The 26,657-nt window shown below is 37.1% G+C and overlaps 3 protein-coding genes across 3 annotated transcripts in view; 1 reads left to right on the top strand and 2 right to left on the bottom strand.

The window, feature by feature from the left end:
* The window catches only part of LOC134657874 (MTOR-associated protein MEAK7), a 40,070-nt gene extending 23,829 nt beyond the window's left edge, over nt 1–16,241 (bottom strand). Inside the window, exons 1-4 of the mRNA XM_063513455.1 lie at nt 16,000–16,241; nt 13,938–14,100; nt 1,434–1,566; nt 318–406 (exon numbers count right to left, since the gene is read on the bottom strand). Coding sequence (XP_063369525.1) covers nt 318–406; nt 1,434–1,566; nt 13,938–14,099 — 384 coding nt within the window. The 5' untranslated portion in view covers nt 14,100; nt 16,000–16,241. The remainder of the gene's footprint in view (nt 1–317; nt 407–1,433; nt 1,567–13,937; nt 14,101–15,999) is intronic.
* Nucleotides 16,242–22,500: 6,259 nt separating this feature from the next.
* LOC134658015 (26S proteasome regulatory subunit 8) lies at nt 22,501–23,869 on the top strand. The gene has a single exon (XM_063513611.1). The coding sequence runs from the start codon at nt 22,619–22,621 to the stop codon at nt 23,825–23,827; it is 1,209 nt and encodes a 402-aa protein (XP_063369681.1). The 5' UTR covers nt 22,501–22,618; the 3' UTR covers nt 23,828–23,869.
* A 964-nt stretch (nt 23,870–24,833) lies between these two features.
* Nucleotides 24,834–25,689, bottom strand: LOC134657917 (uncharacterized). Its single transcript, XM_063513497.1, has one exon. The coding sequence runs from the start codon at nt 25,575–25,577 to the stop codon at nt 24,834–24,836; it is 744 nt and encodes a 247-aa protein (XP_063369567.1). The 5' UTR covers nt 25,578–25,689.
* Nucleotides 25,690–26,657: the final 968 nt, after the last annotated feature.

The raw sequence follows: 26,657 nt of genomic DNA, 5'->3' as shown, positions 1-26,657 counted from the left end.
CCCACAGCCACGCTGCACGCCTCGCCGAACGCTCTGCTTCGAGCGTCCACTCAGGCCTTACACTAAGAAGCGCTGGCTGGACGTCGTAATAACGGACATGGAAGAGAACAATCTCACATCTGAGGATGCCGAAGACCGAAGACCGGGCAAAGTGGAGAAGACTGAGCAGGAAAGCGGACCCTGGCGCTAGGCCGGGAAAACGCTAGGTTGAAGAAGAATAAATAGTTACCTCTTTAAGTGTAGAAGACTGAGCAGGAAAGCGGACCCTGGCGCTAGGCCGGGAAAACGCTATAGGTTGAACAAGAATAAATAGTTACCTCTTTAATTAGTTGATACGGCAGTTCGTCGTTTTCGCTGTAGTTACCTAAACTTCTGTACGTCACCGTCATCCTCTGGTCCACCGTACCTGGAAACAAACATTATTCGTTATCATTCGTATTATTAATGTAGGATATTACACGTTTGCTATAAATATAAACAATACGTTTAATCCCAATCACAATAAGTTTTTGGCAAAAAAATCATTTTTAGGGTACCGTACCTCAAAAGGAAAAAACGGTACCCTTATAGGATCACTCGTGCGTCTGTCTGTCTGTCCGACCATTTCCCCCCCTCCCGCTTTATCTCCGAAAATTTTGAAAAAATTACACAAAATAGTTCTTTACCTATAGATGACAGGAAAACCTATTAGAAATGTGCAGTCAAGCGTGAGTCGGACTTAATGTACGGAACCCTTGGAACGCGAGTCCGAATTGTACTTGGCCGGTTTATCAGTAGGTACAAGCTTTTAGCGGTGACTGTACTTTTCTTACCACAGGCAACTAATATACCCATCGAGACAGTTTTAAAAACCACAAACACAGGTTGCGTTGTTTTATCACAGAGTTCCTGTGGCCCCCTCCTGTCTCCATCATCAGATCGGCTCGATGGTACCATAATATTGCATTGTCACCCGACTTACATATGTATGCAAATTTTCAGCTTCATTGGAAGTCCGAACCGAAAGTGGGTTAAATTTAACTTGCAAGATTTGACCCGTACAAACATACATACATAGGCGCATTGCAAGTTGAATTAAAGCTTGTAACTTGTAAAAAAGGGGATGAGAGAGGACTCATTTAGACGGTGCGAGAACTCGCATGCGAGTTTCATTACATTGCGTCATTTGATCGGTCGGCTGAATTGATGTAACCTCAATGGTCCGCAATGCAACTAAAACTACCAATGGAATGTACTAAATCGTATACGAGTTCGCGCGCCGTCTAAGTGTAGTGTAAGGCCTGAGTGGACGCTCGAGTTGGGCGTGCAGCGGGGCGGGGCGTGCGGCGTGCATGTCAAACAAATGCAAGCTGCATGCCCCGCCGAACGCTCCGCTTCGAGCGTCCACTCAGACCTTACACTAAATAAGCCCTAAATCAGCCCTAGTTACCCACCTCTAACGTTGTATACATAGAGCTCTGCGAAGCGGGTAAAGTCACAAGTAGCCGCCTTTTGAGACCCAGTGTCGAACAAGTAGTTGGACAGGTACTGCGCCAGCCGGGGGTCTATTAGGGGACCCCAGTGTTTCTGAAAAAATAGGAAGTGTTAGGGAAAAAATTATTTCATGTAAATACTAGCGATCCGCTCCGGCTTCGCATAAACCTTCCTCTTGAATCACTCTATCTGTTAAAAAACCGCCACTAAATCCGTTGCGTAGTTTTAAAGATCTAAGCATACATAGGGACAGACAGCGGGAAGCGACTTTGTTTTATACTATGTAGTGATAAGTGATGTAGTAATTTATGTTCGCCTGATGGTAAGTAATAAGGGTCGTCCATCGGAAAGTACGGACACCAGTGGCTGTAAGTGCATTGTCGGCGTCTAAGATGGGAGTACGCTCTCTTCTTGAAGGTTTGAAGGTAGGTTCGGTCCGGAAATACCGCAGGCGACAGTTTATTCCACAGTTTAGATGTTGGAAGCATGTATGTAAATCAATATTACTCATTTTTATGGCATTTTATCATTAGATTAAGTACTTATATCAAAATTTATTTTAGTTTATTCATAGTTCTTGATATCTATTTATTCGTAAAAGTTTGAAGACATGATTCTAACGCCGAATGTACCTTCTTTCAGTCAGTTGATTTGACGTTACGGGGATTAGTCCCAACGTACCTACAAGAAACATGTATATTCCAAAAGAGATGCGTCCGATTATTAAAATCTTAAAATCCGAACTTTACCGGGTATAATTATACTTATTGGAATCGTGAAAGTTTGTGAAAATATATTCCGAATTCTACACAACTTTTGGAGGCGGAATTCGTCACAAATAACACGAAAATATTCGAAATTTCAATAATCCAGATTTCTTGCTCAGAGTTATTGACAAGGCAGTATATTTAGCACATGTTTCAGGTATCTTTATCCGTCACGCATTGAAGGCGCATACATTAGCCCGGAGTGTAAACAGCGCTCTTTTGATCAACTCTTGTTTATTTTGTTTCGGCCATCAAAATGATGTCGGGGCCGGGAAAGCGGCGGATTGATAAGCGACAGCGGGAGCGCAGTGAAATTTCTAGACTGTTTACTGTTATGTACATATTAAATAACTACTGATAATCCCTTTTCCCTCTTTCCGAAGGACACAATTCACTCTTATCTAAACTTTTTACTTTTTAAGTGCATAATCGTGTCTCGTTGTTGTTACGAACATAGACTCGTTCCCTTCGTTAGTTGATTGTAATGTAGCACATGTATACAAACAAATCATCCGTCGATTTCATTAAAAAATAAATAAAGCATGCACTAAATAGGACGAGTGCCGAAAATAAAAATTGCAAAAAATAGGCATGCAGACATAAAACAAAACACATTTGCAAATAAGTCAATACGGAGGAATGGGGCTGATTATCTATAGATCTCAGTTGACATGATAAACCTGACTCCTACTCTTATTACTTACATCTATTAGGGTCGGTTGCACCAAGCTGTTTGTCATCGTTAAAGAGTTCGCTAAATTTTATTGTATGGAAAGTTTCATAGTGAACCGCCGCGGTGCGTCGGGTGACGATGATCTGTCTGTCAAGTGTGGATGGTGCAGCTGGCACTTAATTTATCAAACTCTCGCAAATGATTCCTCGCGCGTGACCCCACGACTTCAACCATGGAGTCGCTCGCGAGGCGAGAACGCAAGCGCAAGTCATGCTAGAGACTGAGTCAGATTGTTATCTATATGTACATGTATTTGTATTTGTATGATTCCATGCACATATGTATATTTTCTTAATCAAATTTCTATTACACCTTATGTGTATAATTGCGTGAATTCTATAGTAATTATTAATTGTGGTTTTTTTCCTTATTTACTCGTAATGCTTGTTAATTATAAGATGTAATTTTTTTTTTAAAGATGTGTCTCGCTGAGTTTGTTGCCGGTCCCAGATTGGGATACCCTCCTCCAATTGAGGGGGGATTTAAATCTTCTCGGGGCAGAGGTGTAGGGTTGGAGCCGGTCTACCTAGCTTTATTTGACGTTCATAAGCGCATTATAATTATGCCTACTTGAATAAACTATCTTTTATCTTATCTTTATCTTTATCTTTACAGAACAACAGGTCACAAACTCGCTAGTGTTGTGGCCCCCATCAAACAATACCGATTGTCGACGGAGGCAAACCATGCTCCCGGTCGGCTCAAGGGCGATCCTGATTTAAAACCCAATTAAAATCAGCCATCAGATATTCAGTTTGTTATTAAAATCGGATTGGAACGCGCAAAAAGTTTCCAAGGCTTTATTATGCTTATATCGACGCGTAACTCTAATATGGCGTTATACTGTGGGGCAAAAGTTTTATAGAGGTGTTATAGTTAAGTACTTAGGTTACTTTAATCTTTAATTTAAAGGAAAATTCACCGCTTTGGTCAAGATTTGAGCTCGCGACTTTTGAGGATACCGGTCCGATCGCTCTGACCAACTAAGCTACCGAAGCTTGCCAGACCAATGCGAATTTTTCCATTCCAACTTTTGTTTACACGCCTTAGCGACATCTACCGTAATATTATTATATCTTAACGGCAGCGGAGCCCTAAATTATATTGAGACATCACCAGTAATAATGTGCTACCCCATACTAACTCTCCAGTAACTAAATTAAGCTAGCTTTTAGCTCAAAAGGGTTCCTAATTTAAAACTCAATTAAAAACAGCCATCCAGATATTCTCTTTGCTATTAAAATCTCATGAAAACGTCTAAAAAAATTCCAAGGTGAATATTATTCTTATATCGGTGCTTAACTCTGATTCAGAGTCCTAGATATGTGGCAACAGTTCATAGAAATTGTCGTACATAATAGACAGAAATTGCTGAAAAAGGTATTGGAGTTTTCCAGAATCGAGATACGTTTTTCAGCAGGGAGTCTAATGTGTGTAATGACAGTTTTAGGCGATCAATCCACAAAATTGTTTAATAATGTTTATACCTACATGAAAAGATTACAAAAGAGAAAAATGGGATAATGTTTTGTTATATTGTATTAGAAGTGTGTCAAGGTGTGTTGTATGTTTAGCCACACATTCGATTCGTTACATTTAAATCGGGTTAAACTCGTGTAAACGTAAAACGTATTTGCGGCCCGGTGCAGTAAAACACTGCAACTAAGTATAATTTATAGTCGTGTTTGTGTCGTATTAAAATAAAATTATGGAACAAATACATATACCTATTCCACACTAGCTTCTGTCTGCGATTTAGAAGAGAATGAGAGCGTTTATTCGTGACAAAAAATAAAATAAAACAACAAGTAACACAACAACATACCTATTAGTCACGAAATGGTGATAACTACAAACATACTTAGTTACTTCAACTCTAGTGCCGAAAGCCATATTTCATTGAAAGATGTTTTGAAAGTGCCGAACAATATTTCAGAAGCTAGGAACTTGATTAACTGCCATAAATCAAAGTAAAGTTGAAACGGATGCGATAAATATGTTATAGGAAAACACAAGTTTACGGCCGTGTGTAAAAACAGCTTCATTATTCCATGATACATTCCTGGACGGTTTAGTAAACAAATATGAGTAATCGGACTTTAACTCGGGTATTCGGTACCCCTAGTGTAAATTTCATTCGATAGCGTGACGACCGAGCGTCCGCGTTTGCGTTCTGTCTAGAGATGCACCGGATATCCGGTTACTATCCGGTATCCGGCCTATCCGGCAGTTATTTTAGTATCCGGCCGGATACCGAATAGTAAAATTAACACATTTTGGGATAAAAAATGGAATCTAAAAAACAGTCATGGTCATAATGCTAACGACACAGTAGAAAGAAATGAATACGTAACCAATGTCACACAATACATTTATTTGTTTACACAAAAATACGCGCGCGCACTTGTAACTACAAACGAACTTACTACGTAATGACATGATAAAACCCATGGTATAATAATATACTCCGCCTGGTACTTCCGAGATTCGCGAATGACCTAACTGTCACTTGCCTACGTCATCATGCTGCTTACAGGTTCTCAAACTTTAAAATGTGGGAGAATTTTAACCAACGGTGAAAATTATTTTAACGGCATTAATTTTAAGTTATTCATGTAGAAACATAGTAAAATAAAACAAATCCATACTGCCCTTTTCACCCCTACTCTTACAGTTCCGAATAGAACAGCCAACCATTTTCGTAACAAAACATTAATTACCAAGCTTACGACGTGAAAAGTTTGGAAAACACTGCGACTGCTGACACTGAGCGAGAAGGAAATAACAATTAACACGCGTTCGACAAGGATGACGGTCAGGAACAAAATGGCGGATTGTCAAATGTGACAACGCTATCCTGTGTTGCCAGTAGTGTAAACAGAATTACCCGAACGTCTGAAATTTCTTTCGTGAATCGGAAGATATTGCTAACGAATAATTAAAAATGACGTGTTATTGTAAAATTTAAGATAAAATACAAATAAATGAAAATTATAAAATTATAAAGAAATATTTTAACTTATTAACCATAGATATAATGTACCCATGTAACATGTTATGTTGAAATAAAGTGGCAATGTTATTGTGACGTAGGCAAGTGACACTCTGGGAAGAGAAGACCATGTTTTATTAGACCATGATAAAACCCGTTACGATCCTAGAAATGTGTCCGCGCGAACGTTCACTACGAAACGTCGAAACCTGCACGATGCGCACCTGCAAAACTCAAAATATAGGTATAGTTCCGCCGGCCGAATATCCGGCGGCCGGATAACGGATATCCGGCCAGTGTCCAGGCCGGATATCCGGTATCCGGTATCCGGCCAAACAACTATCCGTTGCATCTCTAGTTCTGTCTATTATAAATATTTTCTGTCTGTCATTACAAAACTAGAATTTTAAGCATCTAAACTGTTACGAAAGTCTGTACCGTCTGTACCTGACTGTCTCGAGAGGATAATGTTAATTCACATTACCTTGGCACAGTAGACACTAACTCTACTTGTAAGTTGTAATTGTAACTTGTTACTTTGAAAGTAGAAACTTTCCTTTTAGAGCTTACGTGTGTTAAACTTTGGAAGTTATTACGACATAGTCCTAAGTGCTTCATGTATTAGGCCACACGGTACTCGTATATACCTACTTAAAGCCAGACAAAATGGCTCAACAACAGAGGCCGTACCATGAAAAACGCAAATTGAAATTTATTTATGACTTCCCAGAATTTCAGATGGAAACGTCCTTATTGCACTTAAATTGAAGCATAAGGACCCTTCTGTGATCGAAAGCCACATTAATCTGCTTCTCTATCGCTCGAATATGTAAGAGCGATAGAGCAAGGTATATAAACCGCTAAGCTACGTCTGCTACAAAAATAAAGATAATTCCGTGTTGGTAATCCAACCGGGAACAATCGCTAATAAAAATAACGATGTCCAAATATGACCGTCAATGTGACGTCAGTTATGGTAAATATTCATTAACCTGACAGCTGTCCCTTAATGTTTGCCCAGTTCGGCTGTTAGGCAAATTGTATGCCGAGTGGAGTGACGAAGGAGACGAGGTCATTTCAACCCCAATAAGTAGGTATAAGTTAGAGACCCGAGTCTTTTTTAGAGATTCAAGTCCTTTCAGATAATTTTCAATTTAATTACAAAATAAAATTGCATTATCTATGAAAACGGACCGTCATTATAGCCAACTTTGCCACTAGGGGAAACTTTGCCCAAAATGACAATTTTAAATAAATTCGTTAATGTAGAAATATTTAAAATACTTATGGCCACCCTGCTATTTTTAGTAGAAAATAGATTATATTTGTGACAAATCTATATACCAAACATGTGCACAACTTGACTTGGGAATTTTCAGCGAGTTGTCAAATATAGGGTATATTTCGGCGGGCCAAAAATTGTTAAAAAATGAATACAAGTAGAAAAAAATTGAGAACCCTTAGACAAATATTTCCGGGTTTCAGTTATAAAGCATGAAGCATAGATTATGTCTATTGAGGTTTAATCTAAAAAGGCCTAAAGACACTAAAGTTATGGCGGTGGGCAATGTAATCCGGTAGTTTACAGACCTATGGATGCCAACATTGCCCACCACCAAAAACGGCTTAGGGTTGTCACTTTTGACAAATTTACCCAACTTCGCAAGTAAAAGAAGGTTATGCTTGTACACTAAAGTAAGTTTATAAATATATACTGTATTTAATTGGTCTTATTATCGGTTATTTAGATGTTTTATCTCTTTAACGCGTGAAATATACAGCAAAATTCATGTTTTTGGCCATTAAACTATTGTGACAGATTTTATCTAATGTGCCAACCCTAGCCTTTGTAAAATGCTTAGGTGAGTCTTGTATGGAAATGGCCAAAAACGGGTAGGCAACATTGCCCACCCAATTTATTTAAAAGTTCTTACACTTATCGCTAAGTTATTAACAGGGAATGGTATAGGATTGCCAAAAACCTTTAAGTGATCCTTAGACATCATCATCATACGAGCTGTATTTGAACACCAAATTGACGTGGGCAATGTTGTCCCAAACCCCGGATATCTTTGCCCGCCCGCTAAAACGCCAAAAAAGTGGGTAAAAACACGATATTTTTTTTTTTCAATGAAACTGATGCGTTTGATCACTATGGACGTGCTGAGCAAAACAAAGTCATATGATGTGATATATTTTTTTTAGAAACTCGAGTTTTTTTCAAAAAAAGCGGGCAAAGTTGGCTATAATGACGGGACCTTATTGTCGATGGCGCTTACGCCGCACAGCGTCGCGCGGCATTGCATTTATATCGGAGCATCGTTAATAATGGCGTAACCGCTATCGACAATAAGGTCCCTTTTCATAGATAACGTCACAATTGATACGCAATTATCTTTAATGAAAAGTTGATGTGTGCCTAATGTAAGATACCTACACAAATCGTACAATAGCGCATATTTTCTGAACAAAATTGTTGACACAGTCTTCGAAGACACAAGTCGTTTTGAGTTGCGCTTAAAAAATACTCAAGTTTTTAAGCGCTGAGCCGCGTAAAAACGAACAGAGTTCTCCAAGACTCAAAAGACTCGAAATCCTAAGCCTAAGAAGAGCTCCATCAACAATTTAATAGGTTTTATCTAAATAACAGTTAGTAACGAAAATAGGCTTAATACAGATTTTCGGCCACGCACAGCAAACGAAAGCGGCGCGGTTAAACTCGTACGCGAAAACATACAGTCGCCATAACATATATCGGAGCGGCCGAGGTGCTCAAAAATATCTGAACACGCACTCTATCGCCTTGGCAATAGAGGCGTGTTCAGATATTTGTGATTACCTTGGCCGCTCCGATATATCTGATGGCGACTGTACCACGAAATGAATTTCTAGTTTCTTACTCTAAAACAAAGACGCGTTCAGTCCAGTTTAATGCTATTTAAACTCACTAACCGAAACGGGACGCAAACAACTAGTAATAATGACATAGTATGGTTCAAAATACAAGCGTATTGAGTACAATCAGTCGTGTAAAAATATGGGTGCATATTACTTACTCAAAAATATGTCCCATAGTTCTTAATTCGCTGACATAAGAGCTATGTTATTTTTGAGTATGATGTACTGTACACCCATATTTTTACACTTGACTGTAACTGAGTGTAACTGCCTGTGCTGTGCCTCAAACAGTGAACGCATGGCCTCAAACGATTCGATTCTAACTTGAACCGAACAACAAGGTTTACTCGAAACAAACTAATCGAGAATTTGACAGACCGCCAAATCGTCTGTTTACAACTAGAACCCTTCAAACCAAAGCGTCGTAACAGCTACACGTTTTACAAAAGAGATATACCATTTTGTTACTGAGCAAGGTGTGTGTAATTGTTTTTAACTGAGACCGCTAAATACTGAGTTTATGAAGCCACCCGAATATATACTGAGTGGAATTTTCGCCATCAGATAGATTGGAGCGATCCAGGCGCTCACAAATATCTGAACACGCCTCTATTGTCAAGGCGTTAGAATGCGTGTTCATATATTGTGAACATTTAGACCGCTCCGATATATCCAGTGATCGGAATAGGCAGAGTATATTTACCTACACTTGGTAGAACATAGATAAAAAGTGGAGACTTCCTTACGACAAATTTTTTTTGCGGGACTAAAGTCCCGGGAACTTACCGAATAATTAATATTGTTCTGAATAGTACAAAAAACAATGCAAACTGCTTCAATACAATAAATAGGCATAAAATGAAACGGATTCTTCTATATTTATTTTTAATAAACTCTCTTTATTTACAAAGTTATTATTATTTTATTAAGTCTAAATATAAATAACATTGCAACTCAATCTACAAATACAAAATTATTATATTGATTTAAACTAACACCATTTTCACACATAACTATTATTAAATGAAAACGGGACTTAATCGCGTAACACTTATATTTAATATTTGGCCCAAGGTTTCGGATGTCACATTACGTCCGTGGTCAGAGGCATACGGGTAGGGAGTTGTGTCAACATTTTCTAGCTATACGAGTTTTTGAAACTACCCGCACTTGTAATAATGTATGTATGTAGGTTTAATACATTACACGGCCAAATTATGAACATAGGCAAGTGACTAAAATCAATAGTCATAGTTCGTGACCATAATTATATTTCAGCCTTTATTTTCTTACTTTCGATTATACACACAATGAAAAGGATAAAAATGTTAAATAATAAATACATTATCTTACCTTGAAACTTGGTAGTTTTGCAGTATCCATGGTGTTTTCATTACTGGATAGTAATCGCCAAATCCAATCAAAGCAAAATCGGTGTCCGAGTTCAGGTCGTGTGTAATCAAGTATAGCAGGAGAAATTCCAGTAAACAAGTAAATGTCAAATATCCAAAAAACACAGTATCTACACTTCCGTACGTACTCGACAAGGGATAGTAAGAAACTGATGTCAACTTTCTATTTAATGCATAAAAAGGGTTGCAGGTAACAGCGATAAGTGATAACGACATCTGCTTTGTCTTTTAGACGATAACAATGGAAAGTACAATTAACATAGTAGATAGTAATACTGTTATTTCTATCTCTTTCACTTAAACACAGCTGGTATTGGCGTAAAAGAGACGGACAAGTTTGAAATAATATAAATACAATAATGTTATATTATCACTCGTAAACTAGTAAGTACAAACTTGTAGTGTTGTGGTTACTATTTAATTTTACGTACATTGGGGATACATTATGAGATTTTATTTATTTTACCGAATTTAAAATCCGGGAAGTCCCGGAAAAAAATAATAGCGCAAGGAAGTCTCCACTTCATGACTTTGTTCTACCAAGTTTAGGTAAATATACTCTGCCTATTCCGATCACTGGATATATCTGATGGCGACTGTACCTACGGTTAATGTTAATTTTCATTATACAATATTGTTAACAGCTGACAAGAAACAAGTACTTAATAGACGCAGGTATAGACTATTCACAAACACAAACATAAATTGTAGTAAGTCAGTCAATGTAAGACACAATGATTTCACCTTCACCAATGATGTAGTTATTATTTTACATATTATTAGGTGAGCACATTTAAACTTTCTCGCCTAAACAGTAAGGTGCATTGAAGTAACTTTTATGAAACGAACGAAGTGAGTTTTATAAACCCACACTCGTAATTTAATGCCTTCCATTATGTAACAGTCACATAAACTACTATAAATCAATAATAGGGAAGTTTCCTCTACTATAAACAAATTATTTCACATCGTGCACGAAATAAAGCACCAGAAAATTATTAGAAAAACATAGATTGCAGTTATTTTTAAACACAATCTCTATCGAATAAATCGGATAGAAATATAAAAAGTAGGCGAGTTGACCGTGACGTCACTAATATACTCGTTTTCATATAAATTCCATATTAGCAAATCGTTTTGACAGTTTAAATTAAAAAAGAAGCTGATTTAACTAGTAGAAAAAGCAGCCTATTTGCGTTCCTACATATCATGATGTATAAAACTCATAATTATGGTTTATTGCTACGAATTCCAAGGCCAATAAAACGTAGGCGTGCTACGAAATTAACCGTAGCGTCTACTACGATATTATAATACGATGTATGATATATGGTACCGTAGAGATATAGAGATGTGTTAAATTATAATATAGTTATTATTAATTATAATTTATAGGATTTTTTTAAAATAATGTAGACTTTTTTATCAACCACAGTAGAAAACTTTATTTTACCCTCGTGCCTTGAAACCCCCGCAACGCTCAAGAATCCACTTCACTCACTACGCTCGTGGTTGAATTTTGGGATATTTCGCTTACTCGCATATCAATATTAGCACGATGATATAACCACAAATTTGCCTCCTTGTAAAACAAATAGGTAACTATTTTGTGCAAACATGGTAACCCACTGTTGTGCAACTAATAATAACCGGCAACAGAATTAATCACAAAATGAAAATCAAATCATACAAGTTTCTGAAAAAAAAAATATTTAAAAAAATGAAACTTCTATGAAAGGTGATGAGATAAGGCGTCTAAAAATGGCTATTCTATTAATAAATCGCTGATATAACTGATATAAGTACTATGTGTATTTAAAAAATATGTATAAAGAAATAAAATAAGCATCTAAACATGTCCAGATAGGTACTAGTGGAAATGATAAATATATGTAGAGTAGTAAAAATTAAAACATTCAAAAAGGCATTTATTGCACCAATCAACTAAATACCTTAAAAGGGCATTTATTGCACTAAGAAACTAAAACACCGTATAAGTGGATGCCAAAAGTATTGAAAGATTTTTGGCGGAGCGAAGCGAAGCGTCTCTGTTCCAGTTTGGGCAAAACGCTTTCTTATGTCTGTCCGGTTGTCCACTACAAATCACATTTCTCAACCGATTCTCGTGAAAATTATGTACCTATTTGTTTATCGAATCAGTTTATGGAAATCTTTTAAAATGGCGATGTTGGTTCGCGAGGTCTATAGCTCTCAGATCCACAACTATTAGGAAGTTATAAACCTACTAGAATTATCCTTATTTTGAGGTAAACCATATTAAAAAGTGTTAAGGACTAGTTTTGCGAAGTCTTCTGTGGCACTTCGATAACATCGAGACAGACGTCTTATTCTTATACGAATATTTAAACTTGGCGACATTTACTTTGCAAAGAAAATGGCCATTATCTTCTTCACGAGTGCGACGATCGCGTTCACGGCCATACGTAACGTAACGTACAACGTACAACATCACTTTCTGACAGTCGAGTTATGTAAGTAATTGGTTCATTAACAATTAAGTTCAAGCTCAGACTAAACAGACACCGCATAGAGACACCTCTGTCTATCTGGGAATACTATAAATATTGTATAAAATGTATAAAATTGCTAATTTAAGTGGATATTTTAACCATATTCAACACCTTATACCCATCACCAAACCAAATTAAGACATAGTAATAATACAAATTGCATATCAATGTCTAAGGTTAATAAAATCATATCGTCCATCAATCACAAATCTATGGCACAGGATAGGCAGTACAAAGACGAACTTATCCCTTTAAGGGATTTCTTCCAGTTAACCTTTGTGTAGATGAAAATTGACAAGAACAGGAGACAAATATAGCAATTATGTATTTCAATTGATTATATCTTATTGCACTGCATAAATATATCTTAATTAAATTGTACATAATGTACATTTATAATATTTAAGTAACTATTTAAGTCTGCTTATCTTATTACTGAAATTAAATGACTTACAGAATCATTAATTTTAATAACTATATTCAAAAATACAAACATTATTTGTCTCATATCAGCTACTCTTTCTAGATAATGTTTAATGTTTTGTGACAATAAACGACTTTTTTTTTTTTAATAGTGGCCATTCTAAAATTCTTTGAGGTCTAACAACATTCTCTGCCTCTCTGTCGCTCAAATATGCAAGAGTGATAGAGAAGCAGATAAAGATTTTGATTTTACGATGTAGACTTTAAGCCCTATGATCTACAGTGAACTCAGCTACTTCTCATATGATTTGAGCATTTCTCGAATAATTTGTACATTTCGATCACATCTTAGATTTCTATAAAAATGGGTATGCTGGTAAAATAGATGAAGCTGAACAATTTCCACCATATTTCCCAAAATGTCCAAGAAAGTTTGTATGAAACATCCTTTTTTGTTACCAGATTTCCTTACACATTTGTTAAAAAAAAGGAATGTTTCATACAAACTTGGACATTTTGGGAAATATGGTGGAAATTGTTCAGCTTCATGTACTTTACCAGCATACCAATTTTTATAGAAATCTAAGATGTGATCGGAATGTACAAATTATTTGAGAGATGCTCATTTATTAACCAAAATACAATGTATGCAACATGTACCACAACGGGACTAAAACTAAAATGGGTATAAAACAAAAGTGAACACACTTCTAATAACACTGCGTCTAGTAGCCCACTCACGATGAGGTCGTCCTCCCGGATCCGTCCCGAGTTCTTGCTGGCCGCCTTGAATGTGTTGCCGACGTACTTCTGCTCCTCTTTAGTGAGTAAACCGCATTGGGATGCTAGCTTTTTGCTTGTATTGCCCATTCTGAAAGAAATAAGAATAAGAATAAATTTTATTTATAATAACTAAGAAATACGCATGCACAAAGGTGTCTGGTAAGCACCAAACTGGGCTGAGCCTGTATCTTGGGGCTTACAAAAGAGTAAGTAACAGATTGGATAAACTAAACCTCTCTCTCTCTTTAGCCCTTTTCTACCCTTCGGGTGTAAGCCTCCTTCATTTTTCGCCATTCATCACGGTTCTGTGCAACCTGGAGCCATCTCATCCCCGCAGTCCTTTTGATGTCTACTTGGAGGTCGTTCTTCCCCCCCATGGTCGCCGAGTCGGTCTTTCGTGCCATATGACCAGCCCATACCCACTTCAAACTGGCTACACGTTTTACAACATCCGTGACCTTGCTCTGTTGTCTCAGCCACTCATTCGTTTTACGGTCTCTCAATGTTATTCCCAACCAGTTTTCTCTCTAGAGCCCTAGAGAAACTAAACCTAATTAAAATTATGTGTGAGAGAGGGTGATAGGTGTAACAGTTATGTTTGTAGGGTATGTATCAGGGATGTTGCGAACATCCGCATCCGCAACCGCGGAACTTCCGCATTATTTTCAACATCCGCATCTGCATCCGCATCCGCATAAAATCGATGCGGAGCTTATGCGGATGCGGATGTCGAACAAGTCGGTACATGAACGTCTTAGCGGTGGCGTAAGTGCTAGGTAATTTCATAATTACCTATAACGAAATCGTCTAGATCCAGAAAAGTCAGCCAAGTTACTGTTTATTAAATATAACGCACCTATATTCTTGTTCAAATACTTAACGTTTCGTTTTTTTTTAAATAAAAAAATACTAAAAATGTAATATTTGATGTTTTCTAAGTACCTAATCTTGACATCCGCATCCGCATCCGCGGATGTGAGCCTTTAAAAATCCGCATCCGCATCCGCATCCGCGGATGTCAAAAAATCGGCATCCGCAACATCCCTGGTATGTATGTGTGTGTGTGTGAGTGTGAGTCAGGACTAATTAAAGGTTTTAAGATATGAAATGTGTGGGTTTAATCCAATGTTACGATTTGCCGTTTCTTCCATAATTATCTTTAGGCTAATACAAGTTTTTGCTTGACTTAGGAATATAATGTCATTTTACTGGCCGGCACTGCACAGACTGGATGACCATATACCTAATATTCATTTTAAGTTTTAGTTTTATTTTCATATTGATATGTACAAGTAACTGTTCAAAAATCATAAAAAAAGATATATATATATATATATATATATATATATATATATATCTACCAAACTAGTCTGGGTGTCTGGCGACCTATGAGCTGGCGCATTTTTTGCACAAAAACTCAGCCTTACTGTGCAGAGGGGGAACGCGGCCAGTGTTCTGGGAACAATGCCCCAGGCAAGTTTAGGGTTAGATTTTTGAATCATTTTGTTATTTAAAGTTACCATGTAAATATTATACAATTGATAAAATGTTAGTAGCTTAAACACATAAATACAGTAACCGTTTTATAGTGAATAAAGGGCTTTTTTTTAATTTTATTTTATTTTTACTATAGAATATACTGAATATTAATATAGTGTTTATGTGTAGCACTTTGTTAATTATTTATCTAAATTAGGCATTTTTTTTAATAAGAAAATTTAATTATCATCAATGCACAAGATTATTTCCCGTATAATGCAAAAAAATCTCGTTATTATGATGTCAAAAGATATACTAATACTGCTAAGTGCAAAGTCACGAGTTACATCCTTGGCCGTACACCTGACTTGTAATACTTAGCCAAGCCATGACCTTACCTTACTTTTCCTTACGGAAAAACAATATTAGCATTATCCTGCTGACTTTTCCAGACCACTTAAAACCATTAAAAAAACAAAACAGTGCCAAAATATAGTAAAAACATTACCTTATCACAAAAACAATACGATGTAATCATTTACAATATTAAACACTATTTAATACACTTAAATCACAGGTAACTACATTTATGGCACGTAAAGCACAGCAATTTAAAATAATTTACTCAATTAAATACGTATTTATCTTATATCCCTGCTAAAATTAGTCTAAATCAATAATGTTTTCCTATTAGGATTATGTACTTTTTGAAAGTCAGGTTACTTATCTGTCAAATTGTTTTTTTTTTCTTTTCTTTAACACGTATATCATACAGCCACACACGACCAATGACCACTTGCGTCAAACGACGCGTCACATCGACTGCCGTACCGCCTTCTTATCGCGGTAACTTTTTGGACGCTGGAAATAAACCGCCGTACTATTTAGTACGTATACAATGTAAATATTTGTCTACACAGTTATTGGCGTTTCTTACCTGTTTCTTACAGTTTCAGAGCTCCACCATGAAAATACTCGTATCCGTTTATGATTAATGTCCAATCCAAACATCTTGTTTAGGCCCTTTGCTTTATATTTAACCGACTTCAAAAAAAGGAGGAGGTTATCAATTCGACCGTATTTTGGAGTCAAACTCACAGACTTGTCATTTTCGCGCTCGCGCTTGACAGACAGCTGAAGTGTGCGAAAGGGAAGCCATCACGTATATGAACATCGCATGAGTGCGAAAGAGTTAGACTACAAATGAGAAAACGTGACCATTTTTGAATTTGACGACGGCCGCGGACGGCCAAGAGCGTATCACCGTAATTTTCAATTTGAAAAATATACACAAATTCGGAAGAAAACTATTTGATAAAGTAATACAATGAAGATAGTGTCTTGTAGTGTACCGGATTTCAGTGTCACGGGGCCAAATAAACCTAGCAAATACTCATTTCAGAGGAATAATGATATTCCGAGCGAAATTTTCTTAACGATATTTTGTCAAATTAACAGCATAAAAAGTGTAAGAAGCCGGTTTATACAGTTGATTATAAGTTTTTCTTCCTTTGTGTGCTAATATTTTATCATATTACTCAATAATTTAAAATATATTGTGTAAAAACATAAACTGTTACTTTACGCTAGGGCTTGACAAAATGTTCAGATGACAGTATCGATAACTTGTTGGTATATTAATAGCTATGTAATCATTTCTTCACAAGACATAATTAAGATATTAACCTTTATAACCGACTTCAAATAATAACGATTGTTATACCATTTTGAAGGTGCAGATGTTTAGCAGTAAATTTAAACTTCACTTTCCAACACAGTAAGAGTTAGACTAAGATAAGGCTGTAACGATTTTGATAGCGCACGCAGTGCAGCGTGCAGCGGGCTCAGCACGGTTCCATTTTTATCGACTATCACTATGCCCGTCACTTTCGCATTTACATACTTGTTAGAACGTGACAGACATGGTGATAAACGATAAAAATGCGACCGTGCTACTAGGGCAGGTGTTATTTTTAGAGATGCCGCGAATATTCGGCAACTATTCGGTATTCGGCCTATTCGGCCACTTTGCCGAATATTCGGTATTAGGCCGAATGTTGCCTACTATTCGGCCGAATACCGAATATCTGTTGCACCTACTTAAAAAGAAAAATTGCACAATAAAAATAACCAAAAACTATGTAGGAATATTTATAATGTGTTCTTGGAAAGTTGCTAAATACGAGGACCCTTTTTTGAGCATTTCTTGATTAAAAAACATTTCATTTTTATCATGAGTCTGTTTTGTTTGACTCTATTCATTAATGCTTTTCAACAAAAATATATCTTATCTAAGGTCATCTAACGTTGAGCTTTGTTAGCGATCAGGTTTCATAATAATTGTGACTCAAAATGTTCGCATGTCATGCCGAATATTCGGTATTCGTTATTCGGCCAAAACCACTATTCGGGGCATCTCTAGTTTATTTTATACATCATAATGTCGTAGAATTTTAACGTTTAAAATAATACATTTGAAAAAGTAGTCGATAAAGCAATCAAACACCGACAGATTATTAATATAGTGTGTCAAAGGTCTGTTTGATTTCAAACATAGACAGAGAGAATCATACTATCTTTGTCTTACACTAGTACTAGCACCCAAAAGAAAAGGATGAGTATAGTTTTTTTTGTTCCTATTTACTGACAAGATTTGGTTGACCCAGTATATGTTGTAACATGACATCACTATTTTTGATCTCACATAGACAATTTACGCACACACTTGCATTTCATTTTTGGTCGCACTTTTGAAGATTGACAGTTGTTCTTGTCTATTCTAATTCTATGGTCAAACTTCAGCCCGTATTCATGAATTTCTATTCCTCCTGCTCCGTTTTTAACCCCCGACGCAAAAAGAGGGGTGTTATAAGTTTGACGCCAATGTCTGTCTGTCTGTGGCATCGTAGCTCTCAACGAGTAGGCTAAGAACGATAACGGTTTAACATCTACCTATCGCGCGCGAGATGACGCGTAGATATGTCGCGTACGAGACTTGTACGAGATACTGTCACGGTGCTCTCGTGCTTCAGGTGAATCAACCTATACTTAATCAAAAGTTTATTTATATCTTAGATACTAGGTAATTTCACAAGCTAATAATAAGAAGATGGGGGACCTAGGCAGATACCTATATACACATAGACTGGTAAGTTAAAAAGGTAGTAGGGGAAACTGGGGAGGGTTGATCACCCCTTTTGTTTTTAGCATACATTTTCTTAACTATTTGTAGTATTGAAAAACTTTATAGACCATACGACTCAGAATTTATCTCTTCATTAATAGTTTGAATTAGAACAGATTTGTGCAATCAATTAGATCATTATTTAATGAAAACCCATACTGTTGACTTTTACCATGTGTCCCCTATGTAAGGGAGACTTGTTTACCCCTGGTCGGGAGCCTTGATCCTAGGGGGATCAAGTGACCCTGGTTCTTGGGACACATGGTAAACATATTTTTACCATGTCTCCCCATACCAAATTCTCATTGATTATATAACTCGGATCGCTATTAGCAATGCATCTATAATTTGTAAAATACACAGCAAACATATATATATTGCATCTTCCATGCTTTGAAGTTGTATTTCCGGTAATCAGATGTCTAAGCCGATGGGATCAAGTCTTCCAGATTTGGGGACACTTGGTAAAAAGATTTTAAGTGGCAATGTCATATTTTGAGGATAGTATCTACATTAATTTATTCACTTTATCTACAGAAAATTAATATATGAAGATATCAAACACATATTAATCCATAATCTTATACTTTTAAAAAACAAGGTAATCGTATTATCCATAAAACAACATAAAATAGGGAATCAATTTTTGTACCAAAAAAAAAGTTAAAAAAACAAAAATCTACAGCAATTTTAATTTTTTTACCCATCACTGGTCGTTATTGTTTACTATAATAAATAAGTTTAGAAATTTACTGCTCACGTTTTGAGGACGGTGTTTGAACTGCATAATCCTAAAATCCTTCATATGGACCGTCGATTCTATAGTACATAACTACATAAGGTCGGAAAGCCATTGAAGTGGATTTCATCCATAAAAACAAATATCGCCGGTTGAAAACCAAATATTGTTTGTGTTTTTTGTCGACCGAGGAACATCCCCTGTGTGTAAAACGTTTAACTTGATAAAAAGACCAAGTACGGGTAGTTCGTAAAATGTTGATGTCAACTTTAGTCAGTTTTTTCAAAGGCCACGGGGATAATTCCGTTTTCGGAGTCGGTTGTATAATTAAAAACTGAATTATACGATTTATACGCCATTCAATTCCGTTTTAATAAACAATAATGAGTCAAAAACCTTGAAAGTTTAAATCAGTGTTTCTCTGGTCGTACGTTCGCGGCATGAGTTACTAAAGAAAAGAAAATATTTATGATAGCTCTATGAATCATTTTGTAAGTAAATTTATTACAATGTATACTTGATCGCTTTGGGGGTGACATGATCCCGGAATCATATCTCCCCTGAAGAAAAAGACAAAGTCTCCCCATACATAGTAAGATTATAAAACGTGCCGTACTCGAAACATGTGTTCCAAGTGTGTGTGATTAATCCAAGTTAATCATCATTTCAATAAACAACAAATAAAATAAGCACACTCACTAACATCATTTCCATCTCATATTATAAAATAAATCCAGTTAAAGCTTACCGAAATTTGAATATAGTACGCAGAAAATCTTTCACCGTCCGCCATTTTTGAACCACTGACTTTTCCGATACAGTGCCATGACAGAACGTGAAGTTAGGAACGAATGAATGAGTGTTACCAGCGCAAAAAATTGTATCTCGTTTGGTTTGATTAAAAATGAAGTTTACCAAGTGTCCCCTAGGGATCGACCCTCCCCACCCTCACCTACCTACTTAAATTGAGACTGGTAAATTGGTTTGCTTTTAATAGACGTTTATTTAATAGTATTTTTCACACGTTCTGTTAAAAAATTAAATCAAAATATCATTCCATTTGATAAAAGATAGTCCAAATATTTAATCCTATGGATGCCACTGTGATAACACCGTAAAGCCTGAAAATGTTTTTGACTGCTCGGTTCTCAGTCTGGCTGGCGATATGTCTGTGCAATAATATCAACAAGTGTATCTGCGGTGGAATGCTCAATCCAGTGGAAACAAGTCTTGCCCACGGACAGACTTCGGTAGGTATGAAATCACCGACCAGGATTATAAAAAAGACAAGGATACTTAGTTTAAAAGCGTTAGCTTGATTCTGGAAGCAGGCATTCCCTACCATCTGACTCCAATGAACTACGCAGAACATCCGCACGCATTCCATAAAATTGAACACCCATGACAAGAAAAACATGCTTTCCTATAATCATTGGCATTGAGCGTAAACCCATAATTGTATAGTGAACCTTCAGCGGACTTGACGAAAGCAGAACTTGAAAATATGCGATCGGGATAAGACAGAGAAAATGAATATTAACTCTTTTTAAGTCATTTGCAGAGATCTTGAAAATTATCTCCAGTAGGTAATGTGATTTATTTCTTGATTCTAGAAACTTTGGTAAGTAACCAATTCTCGACGTCTCTTGACGATGTGTTGTCTCAGCATCATAGATTCTTCGAGACGTCTTAATACAGTATCGTCAGTATCTATTATACTTATCGGATGAAGTTTTTTCTATAATTTTCTCAGCATCACCATTATCATGGTTATTCTCGTTAATTTTATAGCCATTCGCAGCGTTAGCGTCACGCAGTAATGTATAGAGAGTCATAGCAGTGAACATTTGAGTAGTCGAGCTGCTGAACACAACGAACAAGAAAATAATTAGGCTTAAATTCATCGCGTAAGTTTCGTTTTCTGTGAAGACTGTACTTCCGATGATATGGCTCCAGTGGAGTAGGCAGGCCATCTGCACGAACCATAGAAAGGCCGACATCCAAATAAACATCTTGTTGAATACAAGTTACAACTTTAGTTTATTGATTTCTAAGACCATAACCTTTTACCATTGTAGACCTTTCGCAAATACTCCGTTATTACTTTGAGTAACTTCTATTTTTAAACAGTCGTGGTGGAAGCTTTTCTGTTTATGATTCTGTACTGCGTTTTATCAATGTGTAAAGAGTCCAACCAGTGGATAGCATTGTAATCAAAGTGTAGCCTCGGCAAGCCTTCACAATATTTGTGTTTTGGATATTAGTCGCATGTATGGCTTTATGCAGAATCACGAGCATATGAATTTGAGGAGGTATGCTCAATGCGGTCACGAAAAGTTTTAGTCTCGGAAATAGAAAACCAGGGATTATGCTACCGATGATAATGAAGCCAAATATTCCGGCACTAAATCGTATGCCGTTATAGGTATCTTTGGGGTAGATCGCGTTACCAATTATGTAACTCCAATGTGCTAAGCAGCCCATACGCACAATTAAAAGGAAGTTAAAGGCTATGGTGCATAATAACACAAGGGCCATTCCGATGCATTTGGTTTCGTTGGCGGTAATAAATTGTGTAGTTTCTTCATAATTTTCGCTGGAAGATTTTAAGGAAGATTAATTTTTTCAGGATAAGGAATATGCATCTTGAGACAGATGGATTTTTATATTCTCTTTGTTTTCAACAATATTATTATTTATTTACTTTCTGTGACATTTGTGTCATGGTGATAGATTCATCAAAAGCCATAACAGACTACCGCACCCCGACCTTGGTGCGGGTAAAATATCTCTTTTTCGCTCTAACGTATATCTGCGTCCTTAACGCACGTACGGCGACCACCTTACACACTTTTGATACGTGCGCCGTATCGCACCAAGGTCGCGGTTCGGTGCGGTAGTCTGTTATGGCTTTTAGTATGATGTATTTAGTAGAATAATTAAAGGGTAACTTGTAGAGAATGCCTTCTGGCATTAAGTTTGCTTTTGCACAACTTTTACTGTGCAATAAAATTTAAATAAATAAAATAATGCAATTTGGAGTGGCAACATTTCTAATGTCAAAAATGTCAAAATGTATGCTTGCGTTATCTGTGCCATGACTTGAAAAATATTGGGGTCGGCATTGTCGTGTGATTTTTCATTCTTGTTATTTGTATTCTAACTAAAATCTTTGTGTTGATGAGCGCGTAAAACTGAAACAAAATGACGCTTACTAAAATGGACGTGGACCCCGCAAAGGGCGAGGGTTTCCGCCCATATTACATCACGAAGATCGAAGAGTTGCAGTTAGTCGTGGCCGAGAAGTCTCAAAATCTACGGCGTCTGCAAGCTCAGAGAAATGAGCTGAACGCTAAAGTGCGTATGCTGAGAGAGGAGTTGCAGCTGCTGCAGGAACAAGGTTCGTACGTCGGTGAAGTTGTGAAGCCGATGGATAAGAAGAAAGTTCTAGTAAAAGTCCACCCTGAGGGCAAGTTCGTGGTAGATTTAGACAAGAATGTGGACATCAATGACGTCACCGCAAATTGCCGCGTCGCGCTGCGCAACGAGAGCTACACTCTTCATAAGATCTTACCCAACAAAGTTGACCCTCTAGTATCCCTCATGATGGTCGAAAAGGTCCCTGATTCTACTTACGAGATGGTGGGAGGTCTGGATAAGCAAATTAAGGAGATTAAAGAGGTAATTGAGCTGCCTGTGAAGCACCCGGAGCTGTTTGATGCCTTAGGTATTGCTCAGCCTAAAGGCGTGCTCTTGTACGGACCTCCCGGTACTGGAAAGACCTTGCTGGCCCGTGCTGTGGCTCACCATACCGAATGTACATTCATCCGTGTATCTGGTTCTGAGCTGGTACAGAAATTCATTGGAGAAGGAAGCCGTATGGTGAGAGAACTCTTCGTTATGGCTAGAGAACATGCGCCATCTATTATATTCATGGATGAAATTGATTCTATCGGTTCATCTCGTATTGAGTCTGGCAGCGGTGGTGACTCAGAGGTCCAGCGTACCATGTTGGAGTTGCTAAACCAGCTTGATGGTTTTGAGGCAACTAAAAACATCAAAGTCATCATGGCTACTAACAGGATTGACATCCTCGATCCCGCTTTGCTCCGACCTGGACGTATTGACAGGAAGATTGAGTTCCCTCCACCAAACGAGGAGGCTCGCTTGGACATTCTTAAGATCCACTCCCGTAAGATGAATCTGACAAGAGGTATTAATCTTCGTAAGATCGCTGAGCTGATGCCTGGTGCATCCGGGGCTGAAGTGAAGGGAGTGTGCACCGAGGCTGGCATGTACGCGCTCCGGGAGCGCCGAGTCCATGTCACTCAGGAGGACTTCGAGATGGCAGTTGCTAAAGTCATGCAGAAGGATTCGGAGAAGAATATGTCTATTAAGAAATTGTGGAAGTAATGTGCTTATTTTGTCTTTCTAGAAATTAAACCTTTATTATAATCATAATCTATGCTGTTTCATTAAATGATATATCCTATCTTAATCTACAGGTGGTTCAAAAATATGTGACAATCTTTAGAAATATTTTTTTATGTAAATTGTAAATGTTCAAAGGAGACACGTAAAACGCTAACTCATGGGTACAGTCACCACACGGAATTGTTACGCCATTTAGGGTTCTTGCTAAATTGTAACGTCTAGCGTAAGTATTGAACAACCAATTTAGCTAGGAGCCTAAATGGCGCAACAGTCCCGGAGCGTGATGGTGCAAGTTTTTGACCCAAAATTGGCTGGTCATGCCAAACGTGACAGTATGTGTTAAAGAGATCGGAAAAAGCGTGACAAGGGGCCAATAAAACGAAATTTTACGTGATGTAAAGTATGGATAGGCCCCAGGCGACTAGTATTTTAGGATGCTGAATTAAGTACTTAGGTATATCAAAACTTTTATGTCGGATACACATATTGGGACGACGTAGGGCTATCTGTCTAAGGGACGCAGCTATACTTATGAGGGGATGAAATAGCAATATTGCTTGGCACAAGTTTAGGCAATAAAACACGTAAAAAGATTACCAAATCAAATATTTTAATTTAACGCGCGTTGTTTAAATTATTTTAAATCTTAGACACCAAAGAAATCTTAAACTAGCTAAGTAGTTAGTACCTTAAACAAAACAGATGTATAAAATCACATTTATACCTACAAAATCAAATTTAATATTTATTATTCTTAAATACGGTCCAAACATTAATTATATAAATACGTACTTAATGTAGGTTTGACAATAAAATACCTACCTACCAAACATTTTTTTTTTTCTCAAGTGTAAAGGCGTCTTTGACTAACTCTACATGCTTGCACCTCCTAAGTACGAATCCCTTACCTACACAAATACCTAATTAAATAAATAAAAGATATCCACGACAAACAAAACAATATTTTCATCAAAACAAGTAAATCTCAGGAGCCATGCATCGTACCAGTCCCATTAGACTGGGCTTGCCAAAACTCAGTTAAGTCCTTAAATCTATCACCGCACTGCCTTCGCTTCCTCGGACTACATTTGATCGGACTCTTCAGCATGCTCGTGAACATCCTTACTAAAGTCGTTACTGATTCCTTAGACCACCGCTCACTGGTGAATGACTCCAAATGTCCAAATACCTCATCAATATACCCTGATACGTCGTCACTATCCGCCTTTTCTTTTTCACTTGAATTTACCACTGAATCATCGAATGAGAGACCGTTTGTCGAAATACTGCACTGAACGATATCAGGCATATTAGGTTTTTGTTTCTTGTTGAGTCTAACGGTGCTAGTCGCCGAGCAAAGCTTATCCATTGACTTGAAAATGTCGTCTATATCTTCACAAATCTCTTCGACAGAAATAGCAGAAATAATCTGCCCGCTGACGAAGTAAAACTGTTTATCTGGCGTATTTCTTGGTGCGTCGTTTAAATCTTCAAGAAATTCCTTATAATCCATGGACTTTTTAGATGAATTTCTTCCTAGTTTCCTCCGTTTGAATAAAAACGATGAATCGAAGGTAGATTTCTTCAAGTCTAAAGTGCTGAAGACAGTTTTGAGTCTTGGTGCGTCGTCTTCTGTGTCTAAATCGACCGGTGTCCCCCATTTCTGGTCAAGCTGAAGCCACTGCTCACTTCCCGATAGAATCTCGTCAGCATCGATTAACGATGTCATGTCTGCTAAAGATATTCACCGACTGATGTTTAAAGAACGAAGATCTGATTTTAAATGAAGAGGGTCATTAGATAATCACGTCGTCCTTTTCACACATGTTAATTAGGAGAGATTTAAGAGAAGATAGAGTGATTAAGTTTGTTTTGTTTTGATGTTAAGCGTGTTTATCGCATTTAATTTGATAGTCATTATCATTAATGTAGGTAGTTTAGGAAGGCGAACTGTTTGTGTTATTATTAACTACCTACCCTTAATTGGTTATTGTTGGTATTTTTATTGAATTAAAATAAGCGGAATTTGAAGAAAGATATAGAAATAGTTTTTACCATTAGAAATAAGGTAAACAATCTTGATGTGTCTTAATTGAAAAACATATTTTAAAAATAAGTTACGGCAAATATGTAAAATTATGAATCTATTTAATACGATCATTTATATACTTCTGTATTCATAAGCAGTGGCGTAACTAGGGGGGGGGCTGGGAGGGGCACGTGCCCCGGGCGCCGTCCAAGGGGGGGCGCCAAAATGGGCAAAAGACCTCCCATAGAAAATGGACCAGCCAAAATGTAGGAAACAGTCAAATTTTTTTTTCGCGACTTAGGGGTTGGTCTCATAGTAAAAATTGCTCAGTATAATCCCAAAACCTCCCTGGCAACGGAAATGCAGTTATTTTTTAGCCACCCTGTATACAGGATGGTCCAAACCTTGACGTCCAAAAAATTTTTTTAGAATCCTCGTCGTTGGTTATCAGATTACCCCATGTATGTTAGCCGATTTTTCGTAGTTTTCGAGTTTATTAACTTAACTTTTGTTAAGAAATTCCGGGGTGAAGCTTTGCGTTGCTTTTATGCCTTCTAATAATTGTTCGTGGTATTTGCACTGATAACATGAAATAGCGACGGGGAAGTGACCCCATAAAATAATAGTAGAAATAACAAAAGAGGATTTTTGTAATGAATTACTAATTTGGAAGCTTTCCATCTCAGTTCCTTTGACCGGCGACTCTGACAAATTATGACTATTAAGTATCACTTTTTTGACCTTTTAAAAATACGTAGGGTCTAGCAGTTTCTAAAATAA

Source organism: Cydia amplana, chromosome 21 (genome assembly GCF_948474715.1).
Source record: "Cydia amplana chromosome 21, ilCydAmpl1.1, whole genome shotgun sequence".
In the NCBI taxonomy this organism is placed as follows: Eukaryota; Metazoa; Arthropoda; class Insecta; order Lepidoptera; family Tortricidae; genus Cydia; species Cydia amplana.
The sequence above is the reverse complement of the archived record's forward strand: the minus strand, read 5'-3'. Positions and strand labels throughout refer to the sequence as shown.